This window comes from Salmo salar, chromosome ssa27, assembly GCF_905237065.1.
Source record: "Salmo salar chromosome ssa27, Ssal_v3.1, whole genome shotgun sequence".
NCBI classification, from domain to species: Eukaryota; Metazoa; Chordata; class Actinopteri; order Salmoniformes; family Salmonidae; genus Salmo; species Salmo salar.
The window spans coordinates 9,572,188-9,598,093 of record NC_059468.1 but is presented as its reverse complement, the minus strand read 5'-3'; the positions used below and the strand labels follow the sequence as shown (position 1 = coordinate 9,598,093).

The following is a 25,906-nucleotide window of genomic DNA, read 5'->3' as shown; positions in this document are numbered from 1 at the left end:
GAACAATTACACGTAAGAAATACCAACACATTTCAAATGTATTTTGCTTTAAGATGTGCTTATATGCAAAACCCTCCATGAAAAGTAATGCCCTTAAAAAATTGCAATTTGTTGATTACTGGAAGAGTTTAATGTTTTAGGACTGCTTGATGGTTATACAGATAGACAGGCGGTGTGGGTGAAACAGCGTGTGTGTGTTTGTGTGGCACATTTATTTATTTATTTTTAATCAAACCTTTATTTAAACAAGGCAAGTCAGTTAAGAACAAATTCTTATTTACAATGGCGGCCTACCCCGGCCAGACCCGGCCAATTGTCCGCCGCCCTATGAGACTCCCAATCCCGGCCCGATGTGATACAGCCTGGAATCGAACCAGGGACTGTAGTGACGCCTCTTGCACTGAGATGCAGTGCCTTAGACCGCTGCGCCACTCGGGAGCACATGCGTGTGTGCGCATTGCTGTGTATGTGCATTTGTGTGTGTGTGCATTCCTGTGCATGCATGTACGTGTGTGTGTGTGTGGTGTGGTGTGGGTGTGTATGCCTAGACAAAGGAGAGTGAGAGATCTATAATTCTATAAATAAATGGTCAAGTAAAAATGGGATTATCTTTGGAATACAACAACAACAACAATGTCCTTGACACCCATCTCACTCAGAGAGAGAGAGAACTGTACAAGGAAAGTGCCTCTATCCAACTGCTATTTTAATCATGGTTGATTGACAACACTTCCTCCGCCCTCTGGTCACACGTCTGGTTCTCCAACCTCTGTTTCAGTCCACACAGCTGCTGCTGTCCCATCCTCCTTTCTCTCATTTCCTCCTTTTCCTTTTGCTATGTTTGTCTGGGGAGTGTGAATGTGAGAGTGGGGTTGTTCTGTATGTGTGTGTGTGTTATTTGTGAGGAGAGAGGGAGCCAGAGGAGGTGCAGATGTCAGGGGAGGCACAGGGGTGTATGGGAGGCCAGTGGACAGAGAGCCAGTGTGTCAGTAAGGGGAGTCTGAATGGACTTCTCTCATAGGGCAGTGTGTGTGTGTGTGTGTGTGTGTGTGTGTGTGTGTGTGTGTGTGTGTGTGTGTGTGTGTGTGTGTGTGTGTGTGTGTGTGTGTGAGTGAGTGAGATAATGCATTGGTGTTAACGCTCTAGCTTCTAACCATCCTCTATCGTTTCCAGATTCATGTCGAGATTCATGGACACATTACTTTCTACAGTGGGGGGGAAAAAAGTATTTGATCCCCTGCTGATTTTGTACGTTTGCCCACTTACAAATAAATTATCAGTCTATACATTCAATAGTAGGTTTATTTGAACAGTGAGAGACAGAATAACAACAAAAAAATCCAGAAAAACGCATGTCTAAAATGATTTGCATTTTAATGAGGGAAATAGGTATTTGACCCCTCTGCAAAACATGACTTAGTACTTGGTGGCAAAACCCTTGTTGGCAATCACAGAGGTCAGACCTTTCTTGTAGTTGGCCACCAGGTTTGCACACATCTCAGGAGGGATTTTGTCCCACTCCTCTTTGCAGATCTTCTCCAAGTCATTAAGGTTTCGAGGCTGACGTTTGGCAACTCGAACCTTCAGCTCCCTCCAAAGATTTTCTATGGGATTAAGGTCTGGAGACTGGCTAGGCCACTCCAGGACCTTAATGTGCTTCTTCTTGAGCCACTCCTTTGTTGCCTTGGCCGTGTGTTTTGGGTCATTGTCATGCTGGAATACCCATCCATGACCCATTTTCAATGCCCTGGCTGAGGGAAGGAGGTTCTCACCCAAGATTTGACGGTACATGGCCCGGTCCATCATCCCTTTGATGTGGTGAAGTTGTCCTGTCCCCTTAGCAGAAAAACACCCCCAAAGCATAATGTTTCCACCTCCATGTTTGACGGTGGAGATGGTGTTCTTGGGGTCATAGGCAGCATTCCTCCTCCTCCAAACACGGCGAGTTGAGTTGATGTCAAAGAGCTCCATTTTGGTCTCATCTGACCACAACACTTTCACCAGTTGTCCTGTGAGTCATTCAGATGTTCATTGGCAAACTTCAGACAGGCATGTATATGTATTCTTGAGCAGGGTGACCTTGCGGGCGCTGCAGGATTTCAGTCCTTCACGGCGTAGTGTGTTACCAATTGTTTTCTTGGTGACTATGGTCCCAGCTGCCTTGAGATCATTGACAAGATCCTCCCGTGTAGTTCTGGGCTGATTCCTCACCGTTCTCATGATTATTGCAGCCCCAGGCCGAGGGAGATTGACAGTTCTTTTGTGTTTCTTCCATTTGCGAATAATCGCACCAAATGTTGTCACCTTCTAACCAAGCTGCTTGGCGATGGTCTTGTAGCCCATTCCAGCCTTGTGTAGGTCTACAATCTTGTCCCTGGCATCCTTGGAGAGCTCTTTGGTCTTGGCCATGGTGGAGAGTTTGGAATCTGATTGATTGATTGCTTCTGTGGACAGGTGTCTTTTATACAGGTAACAAGCTGAGGTTAGGAGCACTCCCTTTAAAAGTGTGCGCATAATCTCAGCTCGTTACCTGTATAAAAGACACCTGGGAGCCAGAAATCTTTCTGATTGAGAGGGGGTCAAATACTTATTTCCCTCATTAAAATGCAAATCTATTTATAACATTTCTGACATGCATTTTTCTGGATATTTTTGTTGTTATTCTGTCTCTCACTGTTCAAATAAACCTACCATTAAAATTATAGACTGATCCTTTCTTTGTCAGTGGGCAAATGTACAAAATCAGCAGGGGATCAAATACTTTTCCCCCCACTGTATAGGTGGATTCTGGATGACGAGGGGGTGTGCCAGGCTATGCATGGGTAGCTTTGTTTGCAGGTGTATCGAAAAATGAGTGGACTGCAGAATTCCTATACTACCAAATTTATCAGATACACTACACTAGCTCCACATTGTCCAGATGTCTTATGTCCTTCTCGTTTCTTTTCTGCCTTGAACTGTGCCTTCATATCAGGGGTCTAAAGTGGCTTCCTGCTCCTCCTGTCTCTGTATCCTTCGTTGTGATCTGGAAATTGGATTGATAAAAGCAATATGGTGGATGTGGTCTATGAGCCAATGGCTGTCGCTTGTCTAGTTTTTAAAAATCAGTTCAGATATACAGTGCCTTCGGGAAAGTATTCAGACCCCTTGACTTTTTCCACATTTTGTTAGGGCCTTATTCTATAATTGATTGAATTGTTTTTCCCCTCATCAATCTAAATCAAATCAAATGTTATCTGTCACATGCGCCGAATACAACAGGTGTAGACCTTACAGTGAAATGCTTACTTGCGAGCCCTTAACCAACAGTGCAGTTAAGAAAAAGTGTTAAGTAAAAAATAGATTAGTATAAAATGTAGGTAACAAATAATTAAAGAGCAGCAGAAAAAGAACAGTAGCGAGGCTATATACAGGGGGTAATAAACAGAGAGTAGCAGCAGCATAAAGGGGGGGGACAATGCAAATAGTCTGGGTAGCCATTTGATTAGCTGTTCAGGAGTCTTATGGCTTGGAGGTAGAAGCTGTTAAGAAGCCTTTTGGACCTAGACTTGGCGCTCTGTTACCGCTTGCCGTGCGGTAGCAGAGAGAACAAACTATGACTAGGGTGGCTGGAGTCTTTGACAATTTTTAGGGCCTTCCTCTAACACCGCCTGGTATAGAGGTCCAGGATGGCAGGAAGCTTGGCCCCAGTGGAGTACTGGGCTGTACGCACTACCCTCTGTAGTGCCTTGCGGTCGGAGGCTGAGCAGTTGCCATACCAGGCAGTGATGCAACCAGTCAGGATGCTCTCGATGGTGCAGTTGTAGAACTTTTTGAGGATAGGCTTTGTTGAAAGCTTCACAACTGTCTTGGTGTGTTTGTCGACACACAATACCCCATAATGACAAAGCAAGAACAGGTTTTTAGAAATTGTAGCTAATGTATTAAAAAAAAAAAAAAATGAAATATCACGTTTACATAAGTATTTAGACCCTTTACTCAGTACTTTGTTGAGGTACCTTTGGCAGCGTTTACAGCCTTGAGTCTTCTTAGGTATGACGCTACAAGATTAGCACAACTGTATTTGGGGAGTTTCTCCCATTCCTCTCTGCAGATCCTCTCAAGCTCTGTCAAGTCGGATGGGGAGCGTTTCTGCACAGGGTTCAAGTCCGGGCTCTGGCTGGGCCACTCAAGGACATTCAGAGACTTGTCCCGAAGCCACTCGTGCATTGTCTTGGCTGTGTGCTTAGGGTTGTTGTCCGGTTGGAAGGTAAATCTTCGGCCCAGCCTGAGGTCCTGAGCGCTCTGAGGCAGGTTTTCATCAAGGATCTCTCTGTACTTTGCTCCGTTCATCGTTCGCTCAATCCTGACTAGTCTCCCAGTCCCTGCTGCTGAAAAACATCCCCACAGCATGATGCTGCCACCAACATGCTTCACCGTAGTGATGGTGCCAGGTTTCCACCAGACGTGACACTTGGCATTCAGGCCAAAGAGTTCAATCTTGGTTTCATCAGACCAGAGAATCTTGTTTCTCATGGTCTGAGAGTCCTTTAGGTGCCTTTTGGCAATCTCCAAGCGGGCTGTCATGTGCCTTTATCTGAAGAGTGGCTTCCGTCTGGCCACTCTACAATAAAGGCCTGATTGGTGGAGTGCTGTAGAGATGGTTGTCCTTCTGGAAGGTTCTCCCATCTCCACAGAGGAAGTCTGGAGCTCTGTCAGAGTGACCATTGGGATCTTGGTCACCTCCCTGGCCAAGGCCCTTCTCCCCTGATTGTTCAGTTTGGCCGGGCGGACAGCTCTAGGAAGAGTCTTGGTGGTTCCAAACTTCTTCCATTTAAGAATGATGGAGGCCACTGTTCTTTGGGAACTTCAATGCTGCAGAAATGTTTTGGTACCCTTCCCCAGATCTGTGCCTCGACACAATCCTGTCTCGGAGCACTACGGACATTTCCTTTAGCATAATGGCTTGGTTTTTGCTCTGACATGCACTGTCAATGGTGGGATCTTCTAGACAGGTGTGTGCCTTTCCAAATCATGTCCAATCAATTGAATTTATCACAGGTAGACTCTAATCAAGTTGTAGAAACATCTCAAGGATGATCAATGGAAACAGGATGCAACTGAGCTCAATTTCAAGTCTCATAGCAAATGGTCCTAATACTTTTGTAAATAATGTATTTATATTTTTTATTTGTAATACATTTGCAAAAAAATTCAAAACTTGTTTTCACTTTGTCATAATGGGGTATTGTGTGTAGATTGCTAAGGATTTTTTTTATTTCATCAATTTTAGAATAAGGCTGTAACGTAACAAAGTGTGGAAAGGGTCAAGGGGTCTGAATACTTTCCGAAGGCACTGTAGGAAAGGTGACAAGGAGAGCTTAGGACACCACTTTAGAGACTATTGACTATTGGACGGAGTGTGTAGTCTGGAGACCGTTGTACCCACCCTTTGCTGCTACCACACAGCTTCCCATACTTCAGTGCCCTCTTGTGGTCATCTTCCCATTGCTGCCTGAGAGAGTCCAACCTAATGTAGCGTCCCTGTATGTCAGCAATCCTGTATGGGTTGGCGTGGGTAGCCTCAAGGTTAGAAAGTCGGGCCAGTAGCCGAAGGCTTGCCGGTTTGAATCCTAGGGCTGACAAGAAAAAAGGTGGAGAGAGAGAAAGAGATGGCATTTAGACCTCAGGTACCACCTACTGCCATTGAGCCTTTGAAAAAATGCACAATAAAGATCTATTCTATAATGCATCAAGAGGTCTGAATGTTATGGTACTTTCAGGACAGGTATCAAGCTTGTCTTGTAGCTGCAAGTTCATGCCCCATCCCTGCTATTCTCCTGACGACTCACACTAAATGAATTCGCTACATACTTTAGTCAGAGACTGCCATCGTTGAAGTTGTTGGTGGTGAGAAAGGGAACGAAGGGTGTTGTAAGAAAACAAAGTCATCAGAGATTGGATTGTCTCTAACCAATCAGAGTATCAAAGCCAATGACAAATTTTCATACTGCTGCGTCACCCAGTTTCCTCTAGATAGCACAGCCACAAAGTCCCAAAATGGGCTATATCTAAGAAATTCATGAAAACAAAAATGTGCTTATGGTCTTAATTTAAGGTTGGGGTTAGGCAAAAGGTTAGCAGTGTGGTTAAGTTTAGGGTAAGGTTTAAAATCACATTCTAAAGCTTCAATATGTAACTTTTTGGGCGACCAACCAAACCCACATAGATATGTGAGTTATAGATCTGTTATTCTCATTGAAAGCAAGTCTAAGATGCGGTAGAGCTGTTCTATGTGCCCTATTTCTATGCTTCATGTGCTTGACATTCAATTTTGCCATCTTCAAACAGCTGAAAATACAATATTTTTGGTTACTGAAAATATATTTTAGAGCGATTTAGATGATACAAAGACTGTCTACACATTGCTTGTTTTGTCACAAACTGAAATTAGACAAACTTAGAATTTTAGCAACCAGGAAATGGCGAATGCACCTTTAAGATAAATTGTAGAAATAGGCGGGGTTTATGAAATAAAACATGTTGTTGATCAAATTCGACACTCTCATTAACTGCAATACAAAAACTCCTTGCATGGTGAGCGAAAAAAAAAATACCCACCTGCTGGAGAAGACCACCAGAAGACAGATTTTGGGTCCATTTATCCCTCTCACTTCACCTCTTCCTCTCTGATGAAGTGTAGGGGGGTACCATAGAGAATGATAGAGGCCTCTAGTAGCCAAAAAGCTATTTTAGCAAGAGCAGCGCCATTGAGGGCTTCCACCATTTTAATGTAGTCAACTGAGTGGGACTTCCAGCTTCATTGGCTGATCCCTCCGGATGACCCAGTTGGAATCATGTCCAATCGGGTCATCATGCTCAAGATGGCGCTGACAGAGGGCTGCCTTGCTTCTAGTCCTTCTAGTATTTTGCAGTATTTTGCTTTTTTATGTATTATTTACATATGTGGCAGGGTAAATGACGCCTTGCTTCCAGACAAACTAAACACCTTCTTTGCCCGCTTTGAGGATAATACAGTGCCACCGACGCGGCCCGCTACCAAGGACTGTGGGCTCTCATTCTCCGTGGCCGACATGAGTAAGACATTTAAACGTGTTAACCCTCACAAGGCTGCCGGCCCAGATGGCATCCCTAGCCGCGTCTTCAGAGCATGCGCAGACCAGCTGGCTGGTATGTTTACAGACATATTCAATCTCTCCCTATCCCAGTCTGTTGTCCCCACATGTTTCAAGATGGCCACCATTGTTCCTGTACCCAAGAAGGCAAAGCTAACTGAACTAAATGACTATCGCCCTGTAGATGCACTTCTGTCATCATTTAGTGCTTTTAGAGACTAGTCAAGGATCATATCACCTCCACCTTACCTGTAACCCTAGACCCACTTTAATTTGCTTACCATCCCAATAGGTCCACAGACTTTGCAATCACCATCACAATACACACTGCCCTATCCCATCTGGACAAGAGGAATACCTATGTAAGAATGCTGTTCATTGCATAGCTCAGCATTCAACACCATAGTAACCTCCAAGCTCATCATTAAGCTTGAGGCCCTGGGGCTCAACCCCACCCTGTGCAATTGGGTTCTGGACTTTCTGACGGGTCGCCCCCAGGTGGTGAAGGTAAGAAACAACATCCCCACTTCGCTGATCCTCAACACTGGGGCCCCACAAGGGTGTGTGCTCAGCCCCCTCCTGTACTCCCTCTTCACCCATGACTGCGTGGCCATGCACGCCTCCAACTCAATCATCAAGTTTGCAGACGACACAACAGTAGTAGGCTTGATTACCAACAACGACGAGTCAGCCTACAGGGAGGAGGTGAAGGCTCTCAGAGTATGGTGTCAGGAAAATAACCTCTCACTCAATGTCAACAAAACAAAGGAGATGATCGTGGACTTCAAGAAACAGCAGAGGAAGCACCCCCCTATCCACACCGACGGGACAGCAGTGGATAAGGTGGAAAGTTAAGTTCCTCTGCGGACACATCACGGACAAACTGAAATGGTCCACCCACACAGACAGTGTGGTGAAGAAGGCGCAACAGCGCGTCTTCAACCTCAGGAGGCTGAAAAAATGTGGCTTGTCACCTAAAACCCTCACAAACTTTTACAGATGCACAATTGAGAGCATCCACAACCACCCACCACCATCCACAACCACCAACCACCCGCACCACCCACAACCACAGGGCTCTCCAGAGGGTGGTGCGGTCTGCACAACGCATCACCAGGGGCAAACTACCTGCCCTCCAGGACACCTACTGCACCCGATGTCAAAGGGAGGCCAAAAAGATCATCAAGGACAACAACCACCCGAGCCACTACCTGTTCACCCCGCTACCATCCAGAAGGCAAGGTCAGTACAGACCGAGAGACTGAAAAACAGCAATCTCAAGGCCATCAGACTGATAAACAGCCATCACTAAACACAGAGATGCTGCTGCCTACATACAGACTTGAAATCATTGGCCACTTTAATAAATGGATCACTAGTCACTTTAATAATGGCACTTTAATTATGTTTACTTATCTTGCATTATTCATCTCATATGTATATACTGTATTCTATTCCATCTTAGCCTATGCCGCTCTGTCATTGCTCATCCATATATTTATATATTCTTATTCCATTCCTTTACTTAGATTTGTTGTGGAATTGTTAGATATTACTTGTTAGATGTTACTGCACTGTCGGAACTAGAAGCAGAAGCATTTTGCTACACTCGCAATAACATCTGCTAATCATGTGTATGTGACCAATAAAATTTGATTTGATGGTCCAATCGTTAAGAAGAAAAATGACTACTTTAAAATGGAGATAGCCTCAACGGCCACTGCCCATGCTGTCACAGATGCTATAATGTGTCCTCTATCTCTATGATCTATCTCTATGGGAGATCCAAACTACTTGCGTGGGCGTGGCCTCGCGTTTGGCCGGAACAAGAAATCTGGATTGCCAGGCAAGCGATCCTCCCCATAATTCACTATGCTCACAAGTAGCCCACTGTTTAAAAAAAATTCGTTATTCACTCCTGCTAGAATAGCATTCAGTAGTGCTTACTCGTCTCACCTAACTCAAATCTCCTGTGGCATGACTCCGTTCCGGGCTTGCTCTGAACCTCAATGTTTACAGACTCTCAATGTGCACTGATCAGTAAATCAATACCGCAGATTGATTAATTATGTTTAGTGAAAAACGTTTTGCCAATGTCAACCCCTCCATTGAAGATCACCTACCTGCCCTAATAAAAGCTATTCAAGGTTGTCTCACCACTTGCCAAGGACAATGTATGTAGTCTCTTTGGAGGATGTCTCTCTAGATGTTCTTATATAACTAAGCGGGAGGGTAGATAAAAAGGTAGAATATATACTCACTTAATGCCATACGATGAGCCACAGATGAACCTCAAGAATATTGGAGGCTGTGTTGTATGAAACGCCTCCTTTACAGTGATCATGTGTATGAACCCCGGATGTGACAACGCCTGTGTTGGATTGATACGGTAGCGAAACTTTTGCAATCTAAGTCTGATTTGAGATAAATCGTGAAATGTATGTTATGTAGAAAGAGTACATATTTACATCTGGAACAACTTAGTGTATGTATTTATTTTTAAACAACCGCATTAGCAGTTGACACCTAGCTAACCAGCTTGCTAAAGTTAGCTGCTAAGGACGTCAGCTGGCTTTTGTTTGTTGTTTTTACTAGTTAACGCTACGTGCTAAGTGTCTACATAGCAGCTTGGGAAAATAGCATTCGTTTTTGTTTACTTTACTTTGTTGTTTTTTTTAAAATGACATGGCACTGAAAATGATTGAGGCGAAACGGTTTTACAGGCCTCGTCTGGGATTTAGCTAGCTAACTAGCAAGCAAACGTTAGCCTAGCGACCTATGATAGGTAACGCTCAGATATAAAACGCTCTGTTTAGTCCGTTTGGCAGGCTCTAGTTGAGATTTAGTATGATTAAAAACTTTACGTGTTTTTTTTCTCCCCCTTTTTTATTTGCTAGTTCGCTTCCTACCTTAACATTACCTCGAACTTTGTATGCGGAAGTGACAGCCTGTAACCTTAACGTTAGCTAGCTAACTGTAGCTAGTAAGCAACAATGTAGCAATAAGCAAGGTTTGAAAGTGCTACAAAAAAGTTGGTTAGTAAGCTAGCTATAATTGTGCCCATATTATCCATGCATGTTATGGTATAGTAAATAACATTTTTGGGGGAATTAACTTGCTTCCTTAACGTTAGAGGTTGGCTAGCCTGCAATCCTCGTGTGATAGTTAACGTTAAGTCTGATACATTGTCACATTTTTTTGTTTCGTCTGTTTTTGTTGGACAGCATTTAGAACTAGCATTGTTGTTAATTACTTATGTCATACTCCCAGCCCACAACCGTCAAAAATCATAAGATTGATGAAATGGTGATGTAAACAAGAGATACTCTATATAATGACGAGATGGCCTTGTCTCTGCTCTAAGAGCCAACTTATGCTTGATCCGAAAGTGTGGTCGGTGGTGTGACGCAATTCCTGGGCCTCTGGAGGCACCCTGTTCCGCATCGCCTTAGCCTCTCAAATTGTGTAACAATGCGGAGGGCTCGGTATTGCTCCGCATGGACATGATTAGGTGATGGCGGGAGGTCATGTATCAATACATAGTCACATCCTTGACAACAGCTCCGCGCTGCTCCATGACTCGCAAAAAATATGTTTGCTCTGATTTCTGCGGAGGCCGCATTAAAGTAAACGCCATACGGCCACTGCAGAAAGCGTATTGACCATGTAGCGCATTTAACAATGTGAGTCGTTGCTCAGCAACATACTGGTCACAGGGTTTTGTGCTGTAAACGGTGTATTACTGTCTGACAGCCTATTGTGTGCACTTGAGCGGTCTAGATGGTTGGAATTCTTACCACTTGTTATTCACAAACACACTGTTGGGTCTGTGGCCAATGAGTCATACAATGGTGGTGTCTGCTCTCACTCTTGTGCCCACCCTCTCATGATGTGTATTATCTTGCCTCTCTCTCTCTCTCAATATATTTTATACTTAGTGAGATAAACCAATGACTCGCACCTCTTCTCTAAATTATGACTACAGCTACCAAAAAGACAGTTCATTTGCAGATATTTTTTGTCTTCCCTGTTTGGTCTGAAGTTTCACCAGCATCAGTACATTCAACCCTGTTTCTGTCTGTCTGTCTCCCTCCATCCAGATGCAGACCATAAAGTGTGTGGTAGTGGGTGATGGTGCAGTGGGAAAGACCTGCCTGTTGATCTCCTACACCACCAACAAGTTCCCCTCTGAATACGTCCCCACGGTGAGTGGCACTGATTGAAGTGTTGTCAAGAAAGGTCTTTGAGCGGGGCATGGCCAAGTGTCAGGGTTTGTCAAGTGTCTAGGCTAGGGGGTATGCAGAATGGAGCCACTGCAGTTTGTGTCGTTTGTTCCAAACCATTTGTATCACATTTCTGTTTCAACTAATCAATTTTAAACCGCTATTGAATGAATCCGGTGTGTTTAGTGCTGGGCAGGAACAAAAGCCTCCGCACACTGTCTGTAATTCTTGATCTGTGCAGAATCTCACATATAGAATCACATATAGAATGGGTTTTGATAAGAGAAGGTATTTGTTTTCTAGCTGAAAAGAGGAACCCTTGGATGAAGAGCCAGACTCTTATGGAAGTGGTTATGGAAGCAGTTGGGCTTCAAGCCTTTTCACTTTTTTCTACTATTTGCCAAATAGGGATGAAAACAAACAACTCAGTCCAACTGATGGGCAACTTTGATGGGGGTGGGGGCCACAAAACTCTGAACTCATCATGAGGGGCTACAGTTGCTTGCGGGTCTACGTACCCACATCATAACCCCCCCCCCACACACACACACACACACACACACACAGCGAGCAAAACATTTTAGTGCCCCTCTTGACAGCGGAGAAGCATTTTTTTTACGTTTTAAAGTTAATTTTGTGCAATTCTACACATTTAACCATGGGGTGTAGAAAAAATGATGCTATTTAAAGCAAGTTTGTTGCAATTCTACACATTATGCCATGGAGCAGAATATTTAGCAATTTTATAACTAATTTCATGCAATTCTACACATTTTGCCGTAGGGTGGAGAGATGTTAGCTGTTTTTAATATGAGTGAGACTAACAAAATGAATGGAGGCCCCCGGCTGGTAATTCGACCATGGTAACAAGTTTAGCTAGCTGGCCACTAAACTAACTTAGTAATCAAAATAAAAATATCAGTCAATTAGCACATATCAGTGACTGACATAACAAGAGAGAAACTGCTGATGCACAAACAAATTTAGAAATTGCACCTTGTGTATTCTACTATTGTAACTCTCAACATTAAGTTGAGACTTCGACTAAGTCCCCCCCCCTCCCAAAACATATTTGGGGTGGGATTTATCCGAGGGCCTTCAAAAAGGGGGCCGCCAGTTGTCCATCCCTTAGATAGCCTTATCCTATAGCTCACGGACTCAGCACTGTACTGGGGTGCTGCAGACAGTGTGTGATGGGCTTGATAGAAATAGCTTCTCATCTCTCTCTCTGGCAGTAATCAGCACAGTGCTGTACCAGAACCTGGCAGAGAGAGTCTGTCGACTCAGTCCTTTATGTCCAGTCAGGTCCAACTGGGTGTGTTCATGTTGGCCTGTAAAACAGACCCAATTGTCTCCATGATGTTTCTCCGTCCTTCTGTACTCACTACAGCGCACTCTTCTCGTAAAAATCACGTGGCATTTTACGTTTAAAAAAAATTATAAGCAGATGACTCAAAATACTCAATGCTACTGGTTGATTTGGTAGGTATTGAAATACTCCTACACATCTTACATGTACAGAAATAGGCTGAGATGACCTACAATGGCCTAGTGTATTCTTATGTTAGATGCATGTAGTGCATTCTTAGAACCTTTCATTTATTGGTGAATACAATCCTTGTACTACTGCATTTGGGGAGTTGAAACATCTGAATATGTGTGTAGTGTGGACAGTCACCCTTGTAGAGGCAGTTCCTTTTTTTTTTTTTTTACCCACCATTCTCTATGGTGTTAGGCCTGGCTCTGTCCAAACACATTATCGTCATGGTGATCAGAGATGTGTTTCTGACTTTGCTTGGTTGCTGTTCAATGTGTGCTGCCTGCCGCGCCTTTCCACTGCATGCCCCAACGCCTCACTGTTTTTATGTCTAAACTTGAACTGCCCTATGGTTTCTCAACCAAATAACGGATAAGCAGACCAATGGTGTGTGGCAGACTGAAGTCCATTGTTGCATCTTAATAGTCGAAAGGGTCCTCCTCGCTTTCGTCTTTCAGCACTGGTGTATAAACACACATGAGAGGTGAAAGAAATAAGCCTATGATAGATTGCTTTCACCTCTCCAATTCTTTCATATTCCGACAGTATTCAATAGTGTTGTCACGATACCAGAAATCGGACTTCGATTCCAGGTTTAGTATCACGATTATCAATACCATCACGATACTCGATACCAAAAGGATACCACCGCAAAAACATGACGGCATAATAGCCGAAGTGCACAGATGGCAAAACAATCTGTTTTCTTTACATTTGGGACTTATTTTATTGTACTGATCAACAACATTGGCATAAAAGAAGCAATCTCTCTTATTTTATCAAAGTGTGCTCTTTAAGACCTAATGACATCATTCACACACACAGTGAGAGAGACGTGACTGAGGCGAGGAAGACGAAGTGAATGGGGGTATATATATATATATATATATTTTTTTTTTACATCGTTCGGCGTCCTGGATCGGCAAGGTTTGCTCATTTCGACCATCCTATTGATCTTAAGGAGAAATCTCCACAAACCCGGGCACCGGGCCATGCAAAACAAACTTGCCCAAGGAATAACGATTTTTGGATATGACTGTAGGGCTTTTGGTGCCAATCAGCTTGGGAATAAGCATATTGTGTGTTACGGTTTGCGTGTTATCACAAACAAAGTTCTAGGGTAGTGAATTGATGTGAGCTTCAGCTGTAAGCTAGCAAGAAAAGTTGCCCTACGTAGCTGGAAGCTACTGGTATCATCTTGCATTGTGAAGTGTTCTAGCCTGGAATGAACTTTGTTTTGCGAACAGTAATTAACAGTTGCAACATTTCTACATGCTGTGTTGCATTATTGAAGTGTGTTAGCTCCACACTCTTGCTGCACAGAAGTTAACATGATGCAGCCCAGACTCCCAGTGAGTGCAGGGATTCCACAGGACAGGCTAGAGCTAGCAATGACTAAGTGGAGCAGACACAGTGCGCTCGGGCTAGAAGGTGACATCAGCTTTGCTGATAGACAGACTTGATCCTCTCTCAATCAGTAGACGACTTGTGACACATTTGATAGAAGTACCGAACCGCCTTTCATGTCCTAGTATCGAAAAAGTACAAAAGTTTCGGTGTTCAGTGCAGCACTAGTGTTCCATCATATTCAGTGCAGTTAAAGGAAAGGTGATGAGGAGAGGAAGACATATGAGACCATTGAGATGCATCCCAACTCTAGCAAGCATGACTTGTGGGTAGGGCTGTACAGGTACACATATTCCTACCGAACCGTTAGGTACCAGGACCTCTGTTCGGTACACACTGTGAACCCGAATGAATGCATTCCAAATGAAAATACATTTTTTTTAACTCTAGGTTATGCCTATGCTGCGTTGTATGCCATTGTCTTGTGAGTAAATCTGAGCGGGAAAAGTTTATGGAATTCCATTTAAAACAACTACAGCCTATGCACACGTTGTAATTAAAATGTGAATCTTCATTTCAAACTATCCTGGTGGTGAACAATTAACCAGAATTTAAATCTCCAGTTTAGGAACATTTTGGCTTCACAGTCGACTACAACGGCGATGGACAGAGAGTTGTGGATAAAAAGCTAATATTATGTTCTCCGCTGCTCAACGAGAATAGCCTATGCAGAGTGGCGCGTGTAGCTTGCTTTTGTCGGCCAATCACAAGTCATCAAAGCGCCAAGTCATAAAGCCTTCGCGTGTGGCAAAGCAAGTTAGGAGATGATCTAATCAATGCGAGATGGAATTAGTTTAAATGAGAAGTATATGCTATAATGTGTTATTTGTAACTAACTGTAGGACAGGAAGAAAGCGCATGCAGACTCAATTAGCCTAGCTAGCTCTTAGCTAGCTTTTTTAGCCAACCAGCTTCTCTCGGTTTGATGCAGTCGAGAGGTACTACGTAATTATATTGGATGATAAATAACCTAGCTATGACAAGCTAGAAGTCGGTCTACTAGCGCAAGTCGGCTCGGTTGGTTGCTGCCTCTCCCTCCTTCCTTGCTCCCGTTTCACTTGATCACAAGACACACACCGCAAGGCCTGTCCTCCGCCTACTCTCCTTCACGCTGTATCAGCTCTGATTAATAAAATAGCTTACAAGTGGACTTTTCTGCTGCTTCCCTCACTCTGATCTGACCACGTCTATACAGAACTGGTCATCCTCGGGTCTGTTCGGAAAAGGTCTCTGTATTGAAAAATATATTTGTCTTGGTGGGAAAGCCCCAGGTCCATTTCGGATCGTGTCCAACTTTTTAGACCTCTACTTGAAGGCCAAAAGACAATGCCAGGAACATTGTGAATGATGTCACAGAAACTGTGCCACAAATAGGGTACTTTTGAATTTTGCGTATTTTGTTAACTAAAGTAATTGTTGGAATTTCATTTTTCCACTTTACCGAACCGTGACTCCAAAACAGCAACACGTACGGAACCGTGACCCTAAAACAGCAACACGTACGGAACCGTGACCCCAAAACAGCAACACGTACGGAACCGTGACCCCAAAACAGCAACACGTACCGAACCGTGACCCCAAAACAGCAACACGTACCGAACCGTGGGTTTGGTGAACCATTACACCCCTACTTGTGGGTGCATCTCAATGGTCTGAAATAGCTTCCTCTCCTTGTCGCCCAGTGAGGCTCAAACTCAAGTGTAAGAATGGACTAGGATGAGGCCTGAGATGAAACAGGGAGTGGACAGCCAGGGAAGAAGGTAAATTGGTGGTTTATTGACTACACACAAGGCAGGAATGTCAGGAATCTCCCACCCAAATTAAGGGAATGTCCCTCAAGCCCCACACTACAATGACAAACATGTACGCTAAAGTAATAGTAGTTAACACTGTTATTAATTCCCAGGTGACAGCCATAAGACTCCTTTTTAAATAGAACACCTATAAATGGCAGCAGTGATTTAGTGTTTCACGCTAGTCTACATTTTCCAAAGCAACGTCAAGAACTCCCTACACCAATTTGTCGTTTGGGTTAAAGAGAGAATGTGTTTTGAGCACAGGGTTACAATTTTCCCTCAAAATTTTCTGACCGACAAATAAGCTTGAAAATGATACCACCCGTGAACCTGCCCTACGGTAGTCACTGTCTACGCAGTATTGTGCGACGGAGACAAAAAAACGAGAAATGGCAATCCAATTCAGCACGAAGCGCAGTGGTTTCATCTGCACATTATAGATGAGCTGAGTCTGACAGTTCCTCATTCTTACTGAACAGTATGTGGCTTCTTTCTCTCCAAGGGGAGGCACCTTAAGAGGAACAAGAATGCTGTGAAACATTCTGATACCCTACATACGCAACACAAGCATGCTACGCAAAATGGCATTATTGCGTCAAGTTATGAATGACTGGGCTGCACAAGTCTACGTAGTTTCTCTACGCAATACCATTTTGAGTTCTTCCATGCGTACATATGGTATAAATCAGGGCTTGCTTAGTTGACGACACGGTTCCCTTTGACCACCTACCACTCTAAGTACCATACACTGTTCTGTCAAAGGAACCAAAGTGAGGGTTTTTCATGTGTATGTATGTATGTATGTATGTATGTATGTACAGTTGAAGTCGGAAGTTTACATACACCTTAGCCAAATACATTTAAACTCAGTTTTTCACAATTCTTAACATTTAATCTTAGTAACAATTCCCTGTCAGGTCAGTTAGGATCACCACTTTATTTTAAGAATGTGAAATGCCAGAGTAATAGTAGAGAGAATTATTTATTTCAGCTTTTATTTCTTTCATCACATTCCCAGTGCGTCAGAAGTTTACATACACTCAATTAGTATTTGGTAGCAATGTCTTTAAATTGTTTAACTTGGGTCAAACGTTTCGGGTAGCCTTCCACAAGCTTCCCACAATGAGTTGGGTGAATTTTGGCCCATTCCTCATGACAGAGCTGGTGTAACTGAGTCAGGTTTGTAGGCCTCTTTGAACGTACACTCTTTTTCAGTTCTGCCCACACATTTTCTATGGGATTCAGGTCAGGGCTTTGTGATGGCCACCCCAATACCTTGACTTTGTTGTCCTTAAGCCATTTTGCCACAACTTTGGAAGTATGATTGGGGTCATTGTCCATTTGGAAGACCCATTTGCGTCCAAGCTTTAACTTCCTGACTGATGTCTTGAGATGTTGCTTCAATATATCCACATAAATGTCCTGCCTCATGATGCCATCTCTTTAGTGAAGTGCACCAGTCCCTCCTGCAGCAAAGCACCCCCAAGACATGATGCTACCACCACTGCGCTTCATGGCTGGGATGGTGTTCTTTGGCTTGGAAGCCTCCCCCTTTTTCCTCCAAACATAACAATGGTCATTATGGCCAAACAGTTCTATTTTTGTTTTATCAGACCAGAGGACATTTCTCCAAAAAGTATGATCTTTGTCCCCATGTGCAGTTGCAAACCATAGTCTGGCTTTTTTTATGGCGGTTTTGGAGCAGTGGCTTCTTCCTTGCTGAGTGGCCTTTCAGGTTATGTCGATATAGGACTCGTTTTACTGTGGATATAGATACTTTTGTACCAGTTTCCTCCAGCATTTTCACAAGGTCCTTTGCTGTTGTTCTGAGATTGATTTGCACTTTTCGCACCAAAGTACGTTCATCTCTAGGAGACAGAACGCGTCTCCTTCCTGAGCGGTATGACGGCTGCGTGGTCCCATGGTGTTTATACTTGCGTACTATTGTTTGTACAGATGAACGTGGTACTTTCAGGCGTTTGGAAATTGTTCCCAAGGATGAACCAGAGTTGTGGAGGTCTACAATTTTTTTTTTCTTCTGAGGTCTTGGCTGATTTCTTTTGATTTTCCCATGATATCAAGCAAAGAGGCACTGAGTTTGAAGGTAGCCCTTGAAATACATCCACTGGTAGACCTCCAATTGACTCAAGCAGGTTTAAAGTCACAGTCAACTTAGTGTATGTGAACTTCTGACCCACTGGAATTGTGATACAGTGAATTATAAGTGAAATAATCTACCTGTAAACAATTGTTAGAAACATGACTTGTGTCATGCATAAAGTAGATGTCCTAAACGACTTGCCAAAACTATAGTTTGTTAACAAGAAATTTGTGGAGTGGTTGAAAAACGAGTTTTAATGACTCCAACCTAAGTGTATGTAAACTTCCGACTTCATATGTGTGTGTGTATATGGGATGGGATATAGGCATAGGCTATGCAACTGAACCTATCCGCAGCATGACCATATTCCTGTATCCATACCTGTACCATATAGATTCAGTGGTTGTAAAGATGGGGAGAGGTCTGTCCGTAATCAAGAGGTGCTCTGCTTTTTTGACACCACCCTCTACAAAGCAAGTCCTGCAGGCTCTAGTTTTGTCTTAATGTTATTTATTGTCCAGTCATATGGTCAAGTGCTGCAAAGAAGGACCTAGTTAAGCTGCAGCTGGCCCAGAATGTCTTGCTCTTCATTGTAATCAGAGGGTTAATATAAATACTACGCATGCCAGTTTCTCTTGGCTGAGAGTTGAGGAAAGACTGACTGCGTGACTTCCTGTTTTTATAAGAAACATTAATGTGTTGGCAATTCCTATTGGTTGTATAGTCAACTTACACACAGCGCTGACACACACACTTAACCCACCAGACATGCCACAAGGGGTCTTTTCAAAGTCCCCAGGCCCAGAACAAATTCAAGGAAAAGTATTGTAAGTGAACAGCAAACCTGTTTTTTAAAAAAACAAATAAAGTAACACCTCACGGCACAACGCCTCTCCCCCATGTGACCTACTTGTGTGTGTGTGTGTGTATGTATTTGTAACTGATGGATGCACGCACACACACACACATTGCTCATCCATTTATATGTACATATTCTTATTCATTCTTTTACACTTGTGTGTGTATAAGGTAGTTGTTGTGAAATTGTTAGATATTACTGCTCGGTCAGAACTAGAAGCACAAGCATTTCGCTACACTCGCATTAACATCTGCTAATCATGTGTATGTGACCAATAAAATTTGATTTGATGTAAACCAAACCAACACACACACATACAGAAATGTTATAAATTGATTTGCATTTTAATGAGGGAAATAAGTATTTGACCCCCTCTCAATCAGAAAGATTTCTGGCTCCCAGGTGTCTTTTATACAGGTAACGAGCTGAGATTAGGAGCACACTCTTAAAGGGAGTGCTCCTAACCGTAGTTTGTTACCTGTAAAAAAAGACACCTGTCCACAGAAGCAAGCAATCAATCAGATTCCAAACTCTCCACCATGGCCAAGACCAAAGGGCTCTCCAAGGATGTCAGGGACAAGATTGTAGACCTACACAAGGCTGGAATGGGCTACAAGACCATCGCCAAGCAGCTTGGTGAGAAGGTGACAACATTTGGTGCGATTATTCGCAAATGGAAGAAACACAAAAGAACTGTCAATATCCCTCGGCCTGGGGCTCCATGCAAGATCTCACCTCGTGGAGTTGCAATGATCATGAGAACGGTGAGGAATCAGCCCAGAACTACACGGGAGGATCTTGTCATTGATCTCAAGGCAGCTGGGACCATAGTCACCAAGAAAACAATTGGTAACACACTACGCCGTGAAGGACTGAAATCCTGCAACGCCCGCAAGGTCCCCCTGCTCAAGAATACATATACATGCCCGTCTGAAGTTTGCCACTGAACATCTGAATGACTCAGAGGACAACTGGTGAAAGTGTTGTGGTCAGATGAGACCAAAATGGAGCTCTTTGACATCAACTCAACTCGCCGTGTTTGGAGGAGGAGGAATGCTGCCTATGACCCCAAGAACACCATCTCCACCGTCAAACATGGAGGTGGAAACATTATGCTTTGGGGGTGTTTTTCTGCTAAGGGGACAGGACAACTTCACCGCATCAAAGGGACGATGGACGGGGCCATGTACCGTCAAATCTTGGGTGAGAACCTCCTTCCCTCAGCCAGGGCATTGAAAATGGGTCGTGGATGGGTATTCCAGCATGACAATGACCCAAAACACACGGCAACAAAGGAGTGGCTCAAGAAGAAGCACATTAAGGTCGTGGAGTGGCCTAGCCAGTCTCCAGACCTTAATCCCATAGAAAATCTGTGGAGGGAGCTGAAGGTTCGAGTTGCCAAACGTCAGCCTTGAAACCTTAATGACTCGGAGAAGATCTGCAAAAAGGAGTGGGACAAAATCGCTCCTGAGATGTGTGCAAACCTGGTGGCCAACTACAAGAAACGTCTGACCTCTGTGATTGCCAACAAGGGTTTTGCCACCAAGTACTAAGCCATGTTTTGCAGAGGGGTCAAATACTTATTTCCCTCAGAGCTCTCTGCCTAGGCTACCCCATGTTCGTCATGGCAACCAAAGAACTGTCTGATTAACTTGGAGACAGTGTTTAAAAGCCAAAGGCCTTTGTTTTGTTCAGGTGTCTCCAGAGATGTTCGATGGGATTATTTCGCTCAACCCTGACTAGTGTCCCAGTCACTGCTGCTGAAAAACATCCCCACAGCATGATCCTGCCACCACCATGCTTCACCGTAGGGATGGTGCCATGTTTCCTCCAGACATGACGCTTGATTTTCAGGCCAAAGAGTTCAATCTTGGTTTCATCAGACCAGAGAATCTTGTTTCTCATGGTCTGAGCGTCTTTGGATGCCTTTTGGCAAACTCCAAGCGGGCTGTTGTACCTTTTTACTGAGGAGAGGCTTCCGTCTGGCCACTACCATAAAGGCCTGATTGGTGGAGTGCTGCAGAGATGGTTTTTCTTCCATCTCCACAGAGGACCTCTGGAGCTCTGTCAGAGTGACCATCGGGTTCTTGGTCACCTCCCTGACCAAGGCCCTTCTCCCCCATTGCTCAGTTTGGCCTGGCAGTCAGCTCTAGGAAGAGTCTTGATGGTTCCAAACTTCTTCCATTTAAGAATGATGGAGGCCACTGTGTTCTTTGGGACCTTCAATGCTGCAGAAATGTTTTGGTACCCTTCCCCAGATCTGTGCCTCAACACAATCATGTCTCGGAGCTCTAAGCACAATCGTGGCTTGGTTTTTGCTCTGACATGCACTGTCAACTCTGAGACCTTATATAGTCAAGTGTGCACCTTTCCAAATCATGTCCAATGCATTTTTTAATAAGGCTGTAACGTAACAAATGTGGAAAAGTCAAGGGGTCTGAATACTTTCCGAATGCACTGTATGTAGCTGGCTATTTGGATTGAAATAAAAACAATTATCTGCTTGGAATGACAACAACAATTGCATGCAATGTCCAGGAATGGCAGAGAAGGCTAAAGGACTGGTTCCTAACTACTATCTGTGTGGAGTCTTCTTCGAGCGCTTTTTCAGCAGCCGTGGCATTACCCAGGTGCCACATTTTTGGCAATGGAGGACCAGTACCTGCAGAGTAGCGGCTCCTGCGGATGGACTGAAGGTCAGAGAAACCGGTGTTGGTGCCCTGACAAAAGGCTCCGGGCCTGTATTTGTTTCTCCCTGGATGTACCGACAATGCCCTCCATTCAAGCTATACTGCCATTCCAGCCCACTGCCTCAACTCCCTTTCCAGCCCACTGCCTCAACTCCCTTACCATTATCCGGAACCGACTACTAGAGAGACTTTTCAATCGCCTTTTCAAAAATATAGATATATTTTTAGGGACATCAATGGAAATAAGTCTCAGATTTTTTTGTGATATCCCTGTCACGTTTTTTAAATGTATGCTGTGTATGATTTTTATTTGTTTACTGGAAAATAAAATAAATCTATCAAAACTCAACATGTTGTGAAATCCCTAATGATTGATCCTCTTTCTATCGGTCTCTTCCTCAGGTGTTTGATAACTATGCAGTGACGGTGATGATCGGAGGGGAGCCCTACACTCTGGGGCTGTTCGATACAGCAGGTAAAACAAAATTCTCTGTCTGTCTGTCTGTCTGTCTGAGCGCTTCCTAACTACTGTGTCTTGAGCCTCGACTTGTAATACCTTCTTCTCACTCACCATTGTCTGCCTGTTTTACTTTCACATGGTGCTTACGGATCGTGTTTCTCTCCAGGCATCTAAGCATTTAACAGGCTAGTTACCCATGCAATATGTATTTATAGCATTTACCATCGTGTCTAAACAAGTTTTTGTGTTTGTGGGTTAGTCTGCTTGTGTTAGTCCACCAAGCTCAAATATAAACTAGATCATGTGGAGTCCATTGTGTAGTTGTCTTACTTAGACTTTTTCTTGCATATGAAAGGTATCCTTGACGTAAAATCCTAAACAATGTTTCTGTCTCTCTCTGTCGCCCTCCCCAGGTCAGGAGGACTATGACAGACTGCGACCACTCAGCTACCCTCAGACAGATGTCTTCCTGGTGTGCTTCTCTGTCGTATCACCTTCCTCTTTTGAGAACGTCCGTGAGAAGGTGTGTGTGGATACAACTTTATTGTCCATTTGCTAGAACATAAATTCGTTTTCTGCCTTTCCCAACACCCCCAAAACACAACACACACACGTGTGACTTGTGTTTTCAAGACCATGTCTTTACACCTGTGTTTCTCTGTAAACATAGCATTGTGTGTGTTTTGTTAGTTGGGGTTAATGTTCTTTCTCTCCCCTTTGCCTTGATGACAGCTTTGTGCACTCTTGGCATTCTCTCAACCAGCTTCATGAGGTAGTCACCTGGAATGCTTTTCCAACAGTCTTGAAGGAGTTCCCATATATGCTGATTATTTGTTGGCTGCTTTTCCTTCACGCTGCAGTCTAACTCATTCCAAACCATCTCAATTGGGTTGAGGTCGGGTGACTGTGGAAGCCAGGTCATCTGATGCAGCACTCCATCACTCTCCTTCTAGGTCAAATAGCCCTTACACAGCCTGGAGGTGTGTGTTGGGTAATTGTCCTGTTGAAAAACAAATGATAGTCCCACTAAGCGCAAAACCAGATGGGATGGCGTATCGCTGCAGAATGCTGTGGTAGCCATGCTGGTTAAGTGTGCCTTGAATTCTAAATAAATCACAGACAGTGTCATCAGCAAAGCACCATCACATCACCTCCTCCATGCTTCAAGGTGGGAACCACACATGCGGAGATCATCCGTTCACCAACTCTGCGTCTCACAAAGACAAATTGGGTCTTTGCAGCAATTCGAAGGCCTGATTCATGCAGTCTCCTTGGAACAGTTGATGTTGGTATATGTCTTTTACTTGAACTCTGTCAAGCATTTATTTGGGCTGCAATCTGAGGTGCAGTTAATTGCCGATTTCTAATGCTGGTAACTCTAATGAACTTATCCTCTGCAGTAGAGGTAACTCTGGGTCTTCCTTTCCTGTGGCGGTCCTCATGAGAGCCAGTTTCATCAGTGCTTGATGGTTTTTGCGACTGCACTTGAAGAAACTTTCAAAGTTCTTGACATTTTTCTAGATTGACTGACCTTCATGTGTCATACCGACATTTTTCTTGGTTTTATTTGAGCTGTTCTTGCCATAATTTGGACTTCGTATTTGACCAAATACGGCTGTCTTCTGTATACCCCCCTACCTTGTCACAACACAACTGATTGGCTCAAACACATTAAGAGGGAAAGAAATTACACAAATTAACTTTTAACAAGGCACACCTGTTAATTTAAATAATTCCAGGTGACTACCTCATGAAGCTGGTTGAGAGAATGCCAAGAGTGTGCAAAGCTGTCAAGACAAAGGGGGGCTACTTTGAAGAATCTCAAATATAAAATATATTTTGATTTGTTCAACACTTTTGTTTTTTTGGTTACTACATGATTCCATGTGTTATTTCATAGTTTTGATGTCTTCACTATTATTCTCCAATGTAGAAAATAGTAAAAATAAAGAAAAACCCTTAAATGAGTAGGTGTTCAAACTTTTGACTGGTACTGTATATAACATGAAACCCTCCCATACTCAATGGACATAATATATCCCAGGATCAAAACCTGGGTGTGATCCTAATATGCCCCCCTCCTCTTCCACAGTGGGTCCCAGAGATCTCCCACCACTGTCCGCGTACACCCTTCCTGCTGGTGGGCACCCAGATGGACCTGAGGGACGACAGCAACACAGTGGAGAAGCTGGCAAAGAACAAGCAGCGGCCCCTGGCCCCTGAGAGCGGAGACAAGCTGTGCCGGGACCTCCGGGCCGTCAAATACGTCGAGTGCTCAGCCCTCACCCAGGTGTGTGTGTGTGTGTGTGTGTGTGTGTGTGTGTGTGTGTGTGTGTGTGTGTGTGTGTGTGTGTGTGTGTGTGTGTGTGTGTGTGTGTGTGTACACGTGGGCAAGAGACACAATCTCTATCTACTAAGTCTCTGGCCCTCATTCATGTAAACAGGAAATGGTAGGTGTAAGTGACTTGAATGGTTTCTGAAAAGTAACTTCCTCTCACTCTGTCGACCTCTGTCCTTCGTTGTCTTTATGTCATACTTTCTCACTAGGAAATACTATCGGATGATGGCTACTGTTGACAGCCTTTAATAGTGCAACTGTGGACATTGTGGATCAATAAATTAGTAAATTGACTTCTCTCTCTTTCTCTCTCTCAGCGAGGTCTGAAGAACGTGTTTGACGAGGCCATCTTGGCCGCGCTGGAGCCGCCAGAGACCAAGCCCAAGAAACGCTGCGCACTCTTATAAAATATTTTAAATTGGGCCAAAGAGCCAGGGGAAAAAGAGACAGGCGGACACGGAGAACAGACAGACAAAGCTGGGAGGGGTGTACAGGGAGGGAGAAAGGGGACGAGTGAGACATTTGTTTAATAGTGCCTTCAGCGATACAGGTGGGGAGGGGCGACGTTGCATGGATAGGTAACAAACAGAGACCTAGAAATACATCCTAATATGTAATAGAATGTATATCTATGTTTCTTGTAACAAGCTGATCAATTCTCTTCCAGACCAGTATAGTCCTTCTTAAAAGGAGACCGACAGAGCAATATAGGGAAGAGACAAGGTTTTGAAACCTCTATTGCCTTAAAGTTACAGTACAAACAAAATAAGTTAGACAAAAGGAGGAAGAGACAGTGTGGAGTTTATTTTGTGTTTGATGATACTTAAAAACTGACTGGAAAAATGTGCTTAATCTGTGCAATCTAGATGCACACACACGCCAGTGCTTTACTCCCTTCAACCCACAACTGAACTCTTCTTCTTCACCCGCTATCTGCCATCACTGCTCCCATGGAAACTACAAGCGCTTCTTATTCCTCTTGGTTTTCACTGCCCCCTAACATGAACTGAATTTCCACTTACTTCCTTTTTTGACATTTACTGTTTTGGAGATGATGGTATATTAATGACGATAATAAGAGTATTATTTTTTTGCCTCTTTATTTCCGGGGATACCCCTAGTGGTTAGCGGTTTGGACACTTGAATTGTTTTTAAAAATATATTTTTCTTATTTTTTTTATGGTTGTGTGCCAATGTGTTGAGTGTTACTGGTTTCATTTGACATAACAATCATAATATGCCTCTAATGACTACGTAGCTGGTTGTGATGTCAGTAGTAATAACAGCAAATAGCAATAATGGTTATGAGTAACAGTAATAGCTGTATTGAAGCATCCTCATCCAGTTGTTTGAAATAAATAAAAAATAACTTGCAAATGG

General features: G+C 43.6%; 2 protein-coding genes across 4 annotated transcripts in view; one reads left to right on the top strand and one right to left on the bottom strand.

The window, feature by feature from the left end:
* The window catches only part of LOC106588424 (gamma-enolase), a 22,184-nt gene extending 12,525 nt beyond the window's left edge, over positions 1-9,659 (bottom strand). Inside the window, exons 1-2 of one of the 2 annotated variants that reach the window (XM_045709271.1) lie at positions 9,377-9,659; positions 5,429-5,618 (exon numbers count right to left, since the gene is read on the bottom strand). In XM_045709271.1, the coding sequence (XP_045565227.1) occupies positions 5,429-5,618; positions 9,377-9,386 (200 nt within the window). In that variant the 5' untranslated portion in view covers positions 9,387-9,659. The remainder of the gene's footprint in view (positions 1-5,428; positions 5,619-9,376) is intronic. The other variant, XM_045709272.1, reaches the window with a different exon arrangement.
* LOC106588426 (cell division control protein 42 homolog) lies at positions 9,268-25,906 on the top strand. Of its 2 annotated transcripts, none has more exons than XM_014177403.2 (6): positions 9,268-9,504; positions 11,216-11,320; positions 22,131-22,203; positions 22,602-22,711; positions 24,281-24,478; positions 24,844-25,906. In XM_014177403.2, exons 2-6 carry the CDS (start codon positions 11,216-11,218, stop codon positions 24,931-24,933), a joined length of 576 nt encoding a protein of 191 aa, XP_014032878.1. In that variant the 5' UTR covers positions 9,268-9,504; the 3' UTR covers positions 24,934-25,906. The 2 variants fall into 2 exon arrangements, with proteins under 2 accessions (XP_014032878.1, XP_014032877.1); XM_014177402.2 differs by having other exon boundaries at positions 9,478-9,600.

What these genes read in the sequence shown, in the direction of transcription:
- LOC106588426 (XM_014177402.2), top strand. Translation starts at nt 9,556, where the DNA reads ATGTTATGTAGAAAGAGTACATATTTACATCTGGAACAACTTAGT. An exon ending in CCTCTGAATACGTCCCCACG is followed by an intron (nt 11,321 to 22,130) that starts GTGAGTGGCACT and finishes TCTCTTCCTCAG; the next exon opens with GTGTTTGATAACTATGCAGT. An exon ending in GGGGCTGTTCGATACAGCAG is followed by an intron (nt 22,204 to 22,601) that starts GTAAAACAAAAT and finishes CGCCCTCCCCAG; the next exon opens with GTCAGGAGGACTATGACAGA.